This window comes from Typha latifolia, chromosome 1 (genome assembly GCF_019914945.1).
Source record: "Typha latifolia isolate L0001 chromosome 1, TyphaL0001v2, whole genome shotgun sequence".
NCBI classification, from domain to species: domain Eukaryota; kingdom Viridiplantae; phylum Streptophyta; class Magnoliopsida; order Poales; family Typhaceae; genus Typha; species Typha latifolia.
In genome coordinates, this window is record NC_133086.1 from 21,202,741 (window position 1) to 21,217,744 (window position 15,004).

Here is a 15,004-nt window from a genome sequence, read left to right on the forward strand (position 1 = left end):
GGAACACAACAATGGAAAGTTTATAGATGCGTCCAATCTTCTCTTAGATTTGAAACAATGACGCAACAATGTATATTAGAAGGTACAAGCCAATCTCACTCTCTGATAAAGAAATTCTTTAAATAATTATTTAATTTTTAAAAACTTGTTTAGAAAAGAATGTAGGGTGTCTAATAAGAAAATTACGAAAAAAGAGTAATAATAAATATTTGGCAAGAGGCAGATGGCGCTAAAAGTCGTGCTTATGCGTGCAAGACGGGGATGACATGATTAGTGATAAGCATCGGTGATCAAATAACACCAATCACAGATGGGCCATCATAGACTTTGGTGATTAATCTCGTCGGATTAGTTGATGCTGGAAGCGGACAGTGGACCCGGCGCCGCAAAGTCCACGGTGGAGGCCAACTCCGAGGACCCCCCCACCCCGGCAACATTAACCGTCCGATCTCATCGCGATCCCATCGCCCGGCGTCAACGGTCGGTGTCGTGACGCAGGACCACCGCAGCTGGCGGTGGACCCGAGTTTCCTCGTCACAGTAGATCCGAGGCGAATAAGACGCCACACCAGAATAGAGCCTCGTTGGGATTAGAATAAAACGGTGGATTATACGGTTAACAAGAAGATCTTATCATTGAGGGATTATCTTAATTACTTAATTAATGTAAATGAAGGTGACGCGCTTAATTGACCCCTTTCTTTCAGACCCCATTATTCTAATTATCGTACGTAGTCTCAAACGACGGGGAATAATACGTCTCGTTAGCAAACTATGTTTAATTTCTTCGTTTAATTGACCCAATACCCGTTTCTTAGATAAATACGCGTTCTACTTTTTACCCCCTTCGGAAAAAGTTAAAATTATAACTTAAATTTATCACACGATAAGATCATCAGAACGAGAGAAATTTCTGCACGCAACTACCTGACACGTGTTAGCGTCTAGTAGAGAAGGTCTGGGATATTATATTTTAACTAATAATTATTAGTGGAAAAATCACAAGTCCTATTATCTTAAATTATAATAATTCTAAGATTTGAAGGAAAAGTATGAAGGATAATTTAATTTTTATTAACAATGGAATACAGCGAAATGTGAAATAAGGAAAAAAAAAGAAAGAAAAAGAAACTGCGGGGAAGAGAGAGAGAGAGAGAGAGAGAGAGAGAGAGAGAGAGAGAGGAGAGGAGACTGATGACGCTGAGAAGGGAGAATGAGAGAGGGGGGAGAAAGGAACAGTTTGATGTCGTGGGACCCAGCTGTGGAATTTTCTATCAAAGAAATGTAACTAAAACGCATGAAGAAATAAAAAAAGGGAATAATTTTTTTTAAAGTTCTCCATTTTGATATTAATAATAAGAGAAGTGGGAGGGAGGGGAGGGGAGAGGAGGGAGGGGAGAAAAAAAGAGAGGGGTCAAATCGACAAACAGCCATCGATGCCCAACCCAACGCTTCGAATTTAAGGCGTGGGCTTCAGAGAAGAATCGGAAGGACCAAAGAAGAAGAAGAAGAAGAAGAAGAAAGAAGAAGACATAGAAGTAAGGGAGAGTGCCAGAGATTTAATAGGGAGCGGTAGATACATCATATCTTTGGACCTATAAAGGGGAGAAATTTAGTAATTCTCAATCGTGAGCTATCCCCCTTTTTCGCCTCTTAATCTATCCGTAAGTCCCATCTGTTTGCCCTTTTTAAACCTTGAATTTTAGTTCATTTTTGTGGCTTAGATCTCTTTCTATCTTCCTTAAGAAGTGTTTTTAAGGGGAAAAGGAACGACTTTTATTGCTCGGTTCGGTTTTCTCTATTCGGATTATTTTGGGGTAAATGTTTGGGTCCACGGTGGTTTATGCTCCAGGAGGACTTTGCTGATTTTTAGGTATTTGTATTTGCTCTAGGGCTTGATTCATCTCTCTGGTTTTATTTTTGGGCGATCTTTTTTTTTTTTTTCTTTTTAGGTTTTTTTTGGGTCTACAAATCGTTGGTAGGTCGATTCAGTCTATTGTAAATTTACTCTCTTTTGTGTTCCTGGATCTGCTATTAAGCTGTTAAGTCTGTTTGAAACCCTTAAAAAGTTTGATTTTTTTTTTCCTTGTAGGATTTTTAGATTTTGTTCGGATTATTTTGATTCTGGAAAGGAAGTACTTAGATTAATATTGTTTTGATTTTTCTCCTTAATCTAGATCACTCGAGCATTTTGGCTAAGATAAGAGGCTTGGTTTAATTGGTTTCATTGTTGGTTGTTTCATTTCCCGCACGCAGGTAGTGGATTCATATAGCTCGAGTTGCTCAAAGGCAGGTCTTCGCATCTTGTAGCGGTGATTGCTTTGCGAGCTCTTGAGCTTCAGCTCTCGATCCAGCTCCGGTGATATGTTGGAGGGCCGATCTTGTTTGATCTCGAGGTCATTACCGAGCTCCTGTGAGCAAGAATCCAAGTGGGTGTACATGACCTACCACCTCCTCGAGATCACGAGCAACAAACGCCCTATTACTGTGGAGCTCGGAGAACAAGATGAAGATGGAACTGCTAAAAGACCGAGGAACCCAAAGAACCCAGATATCCCCAATTTAGAAGAGACAGGTTTGCCTGTTGATCAGTCTGATAGCCAGGGTGGTGATTGTCCCTACCCCAACTCAGACTCCCTCATTAACCAAATTGGCAGGGATAACTCGATCAACTGTCTTGCTCGTTGCAATCGCGTCGATTATGGAGCCCTAGCATGTCTTAACCGAGGCTTCCATTCCGTAATCCGGGGTGATGAGCTCTACAAGCTTCGCCGGCAGATGGGGATCATTGAGCACTGGGTGTACTTCTCATGCAATGTCCGTGAATGGGAGGCATATGATCCTAACAGTGGGCGCTGGATGACCCTCCCAAAGATGCCTGATAATGAGTGCTTCATGTGTTCCGATAAGGAGTCACTGGCTGTGGGAACCGAACTCCTTGTTTTTGGAAAAGGAATCCGTTCCCATATAGTACTGAAATATAGCATTCTATCGAATTCTTGGTCTACTGGTAAAGAAATGAACTCCCCTAGAAGTTTGTTTGGATCAGCTAGCCTTGGAGAGAAAGCCATTGTGGCTGGTGGTACTGACTTTTATGGGAACATACTGAATTCTGCTGAGCTTTATGATTCTGAGAAACAAACTTGGATGACGCTTCCTAACATGAATAAGCCTAGGAAGATGTGTTCTGGTATCTTTATGGATGGGAAATTTTATGTTCTCGGAGGCATGGTTAGTAGCACAGAGTTGCTGACATGTGGAGAAGAGTATGATTTAGAGAAAGGTACTTGGAAGGTCATACCAAACATGTCCTCTGGGCTCAATGGTGCACGAGGTGCACCTCCCCTCGTCGCGGTTGTTAATAATGAATTATATGCAGCAGGTTATGCAGAGAAGGAGGTGAAGAAGTATGATAAACAGAATAAATCATGGGTCACTTTGGGGAGATTGCCAGAGAGACCTGATTCCATGAATGGTTGGGGCATTGCATTTCGGGCATGCGGTGAAAGACTCGTAGTCATTGGTGGTCCAAGGGTGTATGGTGGAGGAATGATTGAACTCAATTCGTGGATACCCAAAGAGGGACCGATAGAGTGGAACATGATTGCCAGCAAGCACTCAGGGAGCTTTGTTTATAATTGTGCTGTGATGGGCTGCTGATTTTTTATGACGCTACATTTAATGCGCATTTTTCAGTTGAGAATGTGCAGAATGTATTGTTGAAGGGCATAAAAATACTGATTCTGCCTAATGGGTAATCTCTGCCTTTTTTGTTTTGAAATTTCAGATTCTACTCAAGCAATAGAACATTCTCTTCTGTGTACTTTTAACAGTTATTCTTGTTCTCCATTTTTCTCTCATTTAATTTGCAGAAGAAGATCTTATACTTCTGCTCATGTCCTTCTAGATGGCTGTTTAATAGCATTGACCATGCATTGAAATCACAAGCTAATAATTTGATGGATCCATTTGTAGAATGTCTTGAATTTGCTGATCAAGTTTGTCAGGTTCAAATTTGTACCTTGTGCTGTTTCAGTTTTCTCATATCTGTTAACGTAGAGATTTTAATGATTGGTTTCCCTTTTAGGTGATGTATGTGATCTAAGATCAATGACTTCACATTGTAGTCATTTCATGTTTCATGATTGCATAGTCATCCAGCATGTGTCAAACTCGGACAGGTAGCTGTCTCTCAGTTGGGCAGGAAAAGAGGAGATCTATCACATATATAACATATAATTAAATTGTTCTTCTTGTAATATTATAAAGTGAATTTAAAATCTATGCCATGATTAGAATCTCCTAATTTTAAGGTAAGAATTGTTTCTTATGTTGGAAAGGTCGCACGTAAAATTAAGAGTGATTATTGACATGTTTTATTATCACTAATTTGAGGTTTTAGGTCTATCACCAAGCTGCATATCTGTAAGCTAGGCCTCAGATCTGCTCAATCTGATGAAACTCTATAACGCTGCACAAATTATTTATTGTCCAGTTTCTCTTAAAAAGGTGGAAACAATTTGCTGGAAGGTTTCGCAATTAAAGGGCCTAGAGATGTGTCAGTGTTTTACGTGATTTTGACACCATGATCTATATAACGAGTATATATCCAGGACACCTGCATTAGATTGGTTCCAGCTGCATTATTTGGTTGGCTTGTTCTTTTTTTTCCTCAAGTGCCACTAACATTTATTCTCTATTTTACGATCTGTCACTGAATGCTGAAATATTCTATTTTATTTTTCGTTGCTTTCCAATTTGAAGATTTACTTGTTGGTTCTTATCATGGAGTGAAGTAAGAAAGCGTATCTTGATGGACATTATAGGTTGGAATATGATAGATGATATTGTATTGGCAAGATCTTCTTTCAGCTGCTGAGAGTATTAAATATACTCTTAGCTTGGCAGAGTGTTTCATAATCTCGATTTCATTTGCTGGATGTTCTCAATTGATTGAACATAAATCAGACCGATGTTTTGAGTTTCTCTCTCTTATGTAGAACGTAGTCTTTCTGGGTTTTACTAACTTTTCAAACACTTCTGTGCTTCTTTCTTCTCTATTCTGCTTGATCAAGCTCCAGCAGTAATTCTTTTTCCTTTTTCTAACCAGTGACTTGTCTCATGTCTAAGATCGCCGCTGCTTTGATCATAGCCTTTTCTTCAGATATTTCATCAATTGTGGTACTGAAAGTCTGGTTATCCTGTGATTGAAGCTTCTAGTGCCATTTTGATTAGTTTGATATCTCAATGTTTTTTTCCCTTAAGACAAATACTTTGGAATGTAACAAACCATGGCTTCATGTTTTAGTTAGAAGTTACTGTGTGGCTCTTGATGGTTCTAACAAGTGTACTGCTTAGATAACCATGAAAGAGCCCAGCAAAGGAATTGTCTGAAAGAAAAGAAAAGAAAAAAAGAATCGGCGAAATCAGTGCACTTATGTATTTCATATTTACATCCTCTTTAGATTCCTGTGGTAACTGTTGTGCACTTCATCAATTGTCAATTATGTTGGTTTTGAAGATTCATCTATCACTTTCCTATGGAAACACGAACATACACATCAGCATTGGGCTTGAATAGAAGTGGTAGCATATCTTAGGATTGGGCTTGATACTTTTACTCTTGATGTATTTCCTAGTTGCTCCAAATGCTTTCTCTTTGTATAATTGGTGTACCCAACTGATGTAATTAAAACTCTGGCGTGCATCAATCTCATTCTACCAGCCATGAAGGATAATTTGACATTCCTTGATTCAAGTTAAATACTTATATAGATTGCAAGGTTTTTAATTCAGTAGGATACATCCAGTCATCCCTTTTCATAGGAATGCCTTTGTCATGATGTCTCTTCTCTGCTTAGCTATTGATGATAATATTTAGGTAGAGTTTGGTTGGTGAAAAAGATTTAACATGAATAAGGGGTTTATATACTTTACTTTTTGATAAGGAAAAAGATGTCATAACTTTATCACAATTATGCACAAATGCTAATAACATGGTTAACATTCCTTACGCACATAATCATACACAAGCAAGGATGCTACATATCAGTTTAGTCAAAGTACAAAAAGTTTTATAAGATTCAAGTAATTTTCGGCATAAGTATAAGTATATAAATATATAGATAAAAGAAACAGAGAGCTTATACTAAATAAGAGATTTTAGAGAGATAAGGATCAAAAGAGAAGAGGTAGAGATGAGTTGTTCCCCAGATCGAACGGCCTATGATTAGCGGGATGATTAAGGACCACTGGGAGTGGGAGTTTTATTAGTCTGGTGTACTAGCAGACACCTCTCGTCCTCTGCTTAGGGCCTCCTCTTCTCTTAAAATTCGAAACTGCTATGAGTCTAAACTAGTTTGACTTATTGATAATTAAATTTGACTCATATATCTAATTTATATGTCTAAAGTTTAATTAGTCTACGAGCTCTCTATTAATCAATTAAAACAAATAAGAGTACTACAAATACCTGTGGAGTTTAGTTTGTACCCCCCCCCCCCCTTTTTTTCCCCTTTTGAAACCACAAATATTTCATTGCAATATTCAATCGGATAACTAGACTTCTAGTCAAATAGTGATCCATGTATTCTCTATCCTCTTAGAAAGTCCAGCCTTAATTAGGGATAATATGTGATGGGAAAGCCGAAATGGGCCAGGCCTGATAACCTTGATGAAGTGGGCTTATTCCACCACATCTCATCTCCAATTCCCCAAAGAAAATAGAAAAGAATAAGCTTAGAGCAATTGATAAATTATCTATCCCTGGCATTAAAAATGGCAGCAAATTAAATCCATAAGGATGAGGACCACCAGATCTTTCAATGGTCCATACGGAAAGATTTTTCACAGGGTACACATGAACCTAATACTTGGCCTCTATTAATTACTTGCAGTAATTTCCTGGTTGTGTTGGAGACCTGACCCTATCCAATTATCCATCCATGCCTACAGACTTACAGTTATTTGGTTAATTATTTTGGAGCTATTTGAGAAAATTAATTAAAAAAAAACTTTATATCTCCTTATGTGGCCCTAACTCTATCCAAGTGTAAATTTAAATATAGGCATGCACGTGCTAATTAGAATACTCATATACTATAGAAACAATAATTTTTCTCAAGTGTAAATCCAAACATTATAAAACCATTTGAACGCACTTTGGATGATCTAAATGACATGTTTAACGCACTCCAAATCTTGTAAAGCGTACCATACTTTTTTATAGAGTAATTTAAATACATCTAAATTAATGGATATGTATATATTTTTTAACATACGTAGTGACTAATATGCATACATATAAATAGTAGGGGATGTTAATCCTAGTGACCCGTCAGTGAGTCTTGTTAGGGTATTGCCGGTGTCGTGCTGGGGGGTGTCATGACCCAAACACTGGCACGTTTTGGTGCCGACGCCCGGGAAGCAGCCCATCATGCATTCCGGGTCCTCCCCACCCCCATGCAATCACGTCTAGCTGACGTCGACCCCACATTCACTGTCCTTTTACCTATTCCATCCCCCTTTCCAATCTTAATTAGATCCATCCATCCATTCATCCAAGATATTACGACTAGCTGCTGCTGCTGCTGCTACTACTACAACATAGAAAACTATTTCAAATATATATATATATATATATGACTAGCTCGTAATAGAGAAGCAGCTGGGTGAGTGTATCGAAAGTTTGTTTCATTTGTGATGTGAATCCAACACTTATATGTGGCATGGTCCTCCCCCATACCAACATGGCTTTGTCCCTGTGCATCACACACACACACACACTATATATATATATATATTATATACTTGTCAGGACTACTCTATTTGGACCCCACTTCTTCTGCTAACCCTATATATGACCTATGGAGCTTTCCATTTAATTGGTAGGGGAGGTGCCAATCTTAATTTTCATCATCATCTCTGTCATTTATGCAATTAATAAACTACATTAATTACCTCTTTAGTTTTTCTAGGATTAACTTTACACACTATTTTAATTAAGTCTCGAAAATGAAAAGAGATAGAGATAGAGAGAGAGAGAGAGAGAAAAGAAAACGTAAAAGGAGAAAAAATTACTCCAACTGCTTATAGTTAAAACTATGTATTAAATGAATACAAACGTTACGCCGGTTCACATTACACGACCGAACAAGAAAACCACACCACATGATCGTCAGTCATCCATAAACACGCCATGCACCGTCACGTGGTCGTACAGAGTGTCGCCTGGCCCACGTGCTTCGGACCAACAGGTGCGATATCGCGGATCCACGTCAGGATCCAATTGGCCCTACCACATCGCCACGTGTTTTTCTTAGGGTGATCGAGCTACCTAGTCGTTGTAATCTCCTATTATATACTATATATATATATATGTGTGTGTGTGTGTGTGTGTGTCTCATTAACTAAATTAATAACTTAGAAATATAATTATAACTGTGTTGCGTGACAGGTCTATGGAATATGACAAGACCAAGGATGCAGACTTTCTCAGACAAAAGGGTGACAAGGGATTTCTTTTGGATCTAGAAATTGTACGTCGATCAGCTTTACGTCCGTCGATCGAAACCTGTATCTCCTAATAAGATGAGAGTCTCCATCACCCTGAATCAAGGTAACACCGAGAGATTCTTTGTTGGGATCGATGGATGGAAAAAGTTACTACTGGATTTGTCGCCTCACAATCTAACACTGCTCGATCCCTTAATTGTAAGATTTTACCTGCGGCCATTTATTTCTTCTCCACGTTAGTTGCTGAAGCTTAAAAGATGTCATAGTAATTAAGTAGAGCTTTTAGAGTCTAACTATATGACTTGATAAAGGTAGATTATTTCCAAGTTTAAGCTTTAGCTGGACACACTTACGGCGAGTTGACACGTGTCGAGCTGTCATATGGTAGCTATATACAGTAGGAGCCCTATCGTATAGGTCCTTCGACTAGTACAGGGGATGGGTCCATTGGTTGAGAGAGGTGGGAACACGTAGGACCTCAACTGTTCCTAATGTATCCTTCCACGTAGCTTACGTTCCAACTGATCTCTGTATCCTTTCTTCAACTCGTTATCCTCCGAGTCCTCCCTATAAATTAAGTTCCCCATCCTCCCCCTTCCTGTCTCTCTCATCTACACCATCTTCTCCTCTTCCTCACCTCACCTCTTGCCTCCTGTCCATAACCCAAAAATGTCTGCGAGAAGGTCGAGGATTTCAGAGGAGGAGACCAACGAGCTCATCTCCAAGCTACACACTCTTCTCCCAGAAGCCCGCCGCAGAGGCTCCAACAGTGTAAGCAAGCAAGCAGTTTCTATTGCAATATTCTAGTAGATTACTAGCTAACTACTTTAGTTCAATACCAACCTTCTTGTATTGATTGCATTGCTGCAGGCTTCAGCTACGAAGCTCCTGAAGGAGACATGTAGCTACATCAAGAGCCTCCATCGCGAGGTCGACGACCTCAGCGAACGCCTCTCCAGCTTGTTGGCAAACATGGACGACAACAGCCCTCAGGCTGAGATCCTCCGAAGCTTACTCCGGTCTTGAAAACCGTGTTACCTGCTAGCTATCTACCCCTGCCGTGTACTTAGTTTAATTTTAGTAGATCAATTATTAGGAGTAGCAGCCTCAGCCTCTTTCTCTTTAGATCTTTTCTCTTACTTGTGGATCGAGTTGTTTCCCCCCAATGACAACCGACCAACCAGTACTAAGGATATATTAATGTGCTGCTTCAGCTTCTACTTGGTTCTTTTATATATATATATATTATCTCCATTACTAGCATAGCTACTATTTTTTTTTTTCAAAAAGAAAAAGAAAAAAAGAAAAGAAAAAGAAAACACTGCTCAAGGTCAACGTTCAACAATAGGCTGCCTTGCATTGCGTACAAACCGTTCTCATACTCCCTCGGATATCATTAGCGGACTCTTTTCTCGTTTGACTTTTGACTTATAAAACTCTTTTCGCAAAGACTCGGAGCCTGGTCGGCATAACCTAAGCGGCACCAGCGGAGCAGCACAAGCGAGTTCCGGATCGGTGATCGCGCGGATCCGGAACAGCGGCGGAAGCCGGGGAATGGATGGGGCTAGCCGTGGGGCCCAGTGGGATTACGTGGTCCCACGATCCATTCAACGGACCCCGCGATCCCAGGAGTTCGTTGAATAAACGGTTGCAAAAAGAGGAGATCTTAGAAATATCTATATATATATATATAAATATAAACGAAGAAAGTTTATTTATTTATTCTCTAAAAAAAAAGATTAGTTTTCCAAGTCTGCCCTTGGGAGTCGGACTAATGTTGTACAGTGTGCAGCGAAGGCTAGTAATGGGAAATAAAGGCTAAAAAGAGAGCTAAAGGTCTAAAAGCCGTAGCCTTTGATTTTAGTGCGTGAGTAATAAGTGCTCTCCCCTCTGGACTTGCACGGAAAATTGCAGAGGTAGTTAAAGTTAGGTTCGCACTACGTACTAACTGAGTTTAAACGATGATGGTCGGTGGAAGCATACGAAAAAGCCACAGTGGTTGAGGCTTTATTGGTCATCTGTTCGATTTCTCTTTATAATTGAGGCTTGACAGTAAAATATTTAACAATTATTTATTACTATTATTATTATAGCTTTGTATACCCTCTGATATATTTTTTTTAAAATTTTAATTAGACGTAATAAAACAGGAAGATGGGAAGGTAAGATATAGATCGAATTACACCGACATCTTTGTGAGTTATTTTTATACAAAATAGTCACTGTGCTTAGTTTAAGCTCTTTTCAAATAATGAACTCTTAAGATTCTAATAAACTATAAAATATGTTACAATATAATACATTTTGTTTTGAAAAAGAAAAATCTAATTAACCTAAAAGAAAAGAAAACAATAACTATTCATTTGGGTAGAGTGGGCTATCAGCCCACAAAAACTAAGGAGAAAGAGTAGGCTGCAGCCCACCCAACCCCACCTTCCTCCTCTTCTTAGCAAAGAACCAAAGGAGGAAAAAAGGAAAGAAAAAAAAAATCTCTTCACGAGTAGGAGAGATTGCCAAATCACCCAAGAGTGGAGGTAGAGGGAGCTGAGGGAAACGCGGTGATGCAAGAGACTTATCGGCCAGTGCAGCCGACGACGATGGGCCCACTCACCTTGCTCGGCGGCCACAACGAGAACCTGTACGGCAACCGGAGTACGAGCATGAAAATGTTTAAACTTGTTAAGAGTAGAAGGACATCGACGGCGGTCGCGAGCTCGAAACCTGCTCCCCTAGAATCTTGGAGATCTCACAGAGCGTATCTACCGTCGAGCTTCACAAGGTGGATCTCGCCGGACAAGGGGGACACTACTCGAGTTTGTCGAATTCCTCCGACAAATACAAAGCACAAGAACCGGAAAATTATGACTATCGAAGCAACTAAATTGAGATTAATTTAAAGTGAAAATAGAAGACTCACTATGGGTTCGGATGGAAGGGTTGGCTTGCTTCGGCGATGCTCCGACGGTGTATGCGACGCATATGTCGAATGCCTCACGGACAGAAAAGTGAAACCAGAGGAAGTTGGGAGAAAAGGGAAGACAAAGGCGACAGAAAGGAGAGAAAAAGAAGAAGGATTGAGAGAATAATTTAATAAAATGGGAGACCTAGGCTTTTGGATTGTCTATCAATCTCCCATTGATCAAGGTGGTTTTTTTTTTTTTACAATAAGAGCTGTCGCAGGTCAATCTTTCTGGGCTGGCTAACTTAGTAGCATCCATACAATAGACGTTTTAAAGAATAAAGGTGCATTGGACTCCATTCACCACCTTTTGTTTAAGCGCCCCTTTAACATGCACTTCTGGGACTCCTTTCTCTTTCCTTCTCTTCCTAGAACAACCCTTGTAAATTCGTTAGTTCTTAATAAATTTAACTGGCAGATAAAACTACTACTTGTTATTCCAGTAGAATTCTTCTCACTACCCTGTTAATTTTTTCCCCACACGAATTCGCAGCTGCCTGTGAAAATTAAGAATTCACTCCTGCCTATTAGTTGCCTGCAAGCTATAACTCACCTTGAAAAGCCAGACGGTATAGAGATGCATTCAAACAACCAGTGTTCACATCTGCAGCCCAAACACCGAGATAATTTCCAAATTCATCGCTTGTCATGAGATTTAAATTATTAGTGATGGGCTCACAATTTGAATTGTCTGGCAAGTGGGGGGATAATAGAGATAGTTCTACAGTGAAAAGTACATCACTAACTCTTGAGCAAAGAAGCATCTCTGGGTGATATATAAACCCATTGCTTGCTAAACCCAATCTTAGTGTAACATCACCTCTCGACGTCAGTAAAAAATACTTGCGAATGAAAACTACATAGAAAACATACTCTGCAAGTATGCACTGATCTGGAATGAGATATGCTGGAATAAAAATACTATTCTGTTAAGCCAGGAGAGAAGAAAAAAAGACATCCAAAGTCTGAAAATTTCAAAAGCAAAAATTGATATCTAACTTATAGCTTAGTGGCTACATATCTAGTACCAGATGCTCACTCCTCATCTTCTTCGTCACCGTCACCACCTGCTGCCTTCTTGGCTGCAGCCTTCTGATTCCTTCGCTTCACTCTTCCAGGACGACCTCCACCAAGAGGACTTGAGAGAGAAAAATCTATGTGCTTCTCAGAATCAACTCTCACCATAAATGATGGAATGTTCACAACTTGGCGCCCCACCCTGCACAAAGAAAGTCAAATATTGCAACAAAGCTAAGGTTCAGATTGGAACATGATATAAAAGTACATCAACTGAGCAACAGAGTAAAAGAGTATAAATAGAGCAAGGAACAAAGAACTTGGATGGGGTAAAATGAGGATGGGCAACTGAAGAAGCATCAAGGACAGTTAGTTCAAGCACTGACAGAAGAAAACTAGATGATGGATGACAGCATGGAAATACACAATGAGAAATACATCAGTTGGGGTGATGGGACATATATATATATATATATATATATATATAAATGAAACTCGATATTTAATAAGTAGCACAGGAAAAGAAAGGGAGACTGAATTGAGGATAGTGATTAACGTGATACTATCTCCAAGTCCAACAAGAATTAGATAGTAGATATGGTAGGTCTTGAAACACATCATAAAATAGCATCTAAGTAGAACATAACTGATATGACCAATTTGAAATAGTTGCTCAACAGCACAAAACAAGTAATGAAGAATTAGCGTGAACCAGTAAAGTAGTAAAGATACAAGTAGCGTAGTACAAATCCAAATTGCCAGACTATTAAATTGAAGATAAATAGGAGAAGAAATGGAGTTGTGCATCAGCTATCAGACTGAACAAAAACATCCAAACAGAAATTGGCCAAGACGAGAATGGTAAAGACAAGACTTTTAGCTATCAAATCATCTATACTGAGCTTAGTTTGAATCAAAATATAATAAAAGAAATAACAAAAACACCTGGATAATACAACATAATATCAGATGTTTGTGAGTATTTATTAATTTACAGTAGGTGAACAACTTCAAGAGCCAAAATAGACAACTTCATAATGAAAGACAATTTTTACAACTAGACAACTAACAAAAGCAAAGCATAATATTTTCTGAATACTTGTATATCGATCTGACTCTTTGAAATCGAGGGGATCTTTAGGATCTTACTAATATTATGGATTTATGAGACAATGCTGAGACTAAGACTAAAAGAACAAAATAATAACTGCGTACTAGTTACCAAAAAGTACAACCGGGCTTTGCATGTCACCACCACGATTAGTTTTTTACCAACATCTAAAAGAAAAAGGTGAAACCTCCTATATCTAGGCAACCTCGAACTTGCTTGCACCTAGTAAGCAGAGTGAACCACATTTCTAGAACATTAAGGCCATCACGTAGGGCTCAAATACGGTAGATGTGCCTACAAGCTATGTGGGTGGCGTAGTGTATTCTCCAATAATTATCCAAGCATCAGAAAACTATATCAGTTTTTGTTTTCCGCAAGACCCAGATTAGAATCTTCTCACTAGACAGTGTGTCTGCACTATCTCGAGACATAACAACACCCCTCACGAAATAGTATGAGCAAAGAAATTCGGAACTTCTTGGAGAATCAAGAGAAGAAATAGGAACCAATGTAGTAATCCAAAATGGGATCTGAAACAGAAAAGAACCCGTTTTTGATAAATTTGCATTTGTTAATGAAACACTCAAATACTCAAACCAAAACAAACATGTACTAAAACAGATTCACAACAAAGTAAATAACTATAGGATTTATTTGTACCTAATGTGGCGCTGCCTGATGAGCACCCTGGCATGGTGAATAGACTTCGCCATCCCGGTCTTGAACACCTGGGTCTGGAGACGGCGCTCGAGGAAGTTCTCAACAGTGAGGGCAAGAACGTAATCGAGCTTGTTCTGTTCCTCATTGAGAAGTCCATAACGATTCATGCGCCGCAGCAGAGCCTCTCCCTCAAAGATACGACGGGGATTCTTCTCGTCGAGGGTGAGAAGCTCCCTCGCGGCATTACGGATGCGGCTTAGAGCATATTGGACTCTCCACAACTCGCGCTTGCATCGCAGTCCGTACTCTCCGACTAGCTTCAACTCAGCGTCGAGCCGCTCCTTCTCGTAGGGGCGACGAGGCTTCTTGAAGGTCTTCCCATCTACAATAACATAAGTAGTAGGGTGAAAACTGCATCTTTTCCACTTAAATCTACACAAGACGTAACATTCGCACCAATAGAAGGTAATGATAAAGTAAAAAAAAAGTTGATAAATTGAATAAAATGACGATCTAAGAGTAGATAGAAAAATCTGAAGAAAAGTAAAGAGACCGAGGTAGAGAACTGGGATCTAAAGTGAAATCAGAAGAGGGTAAGGTAAGGCCTTACAGTTGCGGTAGAAGCTAACATGCACCATGGCTGGCTACGCCGCCGTCTCTTTTCCTCCTCCTCCTGATCTCCGATGCAAGAGAGATTAGAGAAGGAGACGAAGTGGAGACGGCGGCTCTAAAACCCCAATATAT

At 39.5% G+C, this 15,004-nt stretch overlaps 2 protein-coding genes across 2 annotated transcripts; one reads left to right on the forward strand and one right to left on the reverse strand.

Moving 5' to 3' along the window:
- The first annotated feature begins 1,313 nt into the window (after nucleotides 1-1,313).
- LOC140795294 (F-box/kelch-repeat protein At1g74510-like) lies at nucleotides 1,314-3,829 on the forward strand. Its single transcript, XM_073147795.1, has 2 exons — nucleotides 1,314-1,663; nucleotides 2,256-3,829. Exon 2 carries the CDS (start codon nucleotides 2,364-2,366, stop codon nucleotides 3,657-3,659), a length of 1,296 nt encoding a protein of 431 aa, XP_073003896.1. The 5' UTR covers nucleotides 1,314-1,663; nucleotides 2,256-2,363; the 3' UTR covers nucleotides 3,660-3,829.
- Nucleotides 3,830-12,360: 8,531 nt separating this feature from the next.
- On the reverse strand, nucleotides 12,361-15,004 carry LOC140792813 (small ribosomal subunit protein uS4y-like). The gene is made up of 3 exons (XM_073144025.1): nucleotides 14,871-15,004; nucleotides 14,261-14,642; nucleotides 12,361-12,691 (listed from the first exon to the last, which is right to left on the reverse strand). The coding sequence occupies exons 1-3, from the start codon at nucleotides 14,896-14,898 to the stop codon at nucleotides 12,508-12,510; spliced, it is 594 nt and encodes a 197-aa protein (XP_073000126.1). The 5' UTR covers nucleotides 14,899-15,004; the 3' UTR covers nucleotides 12,361-12,507.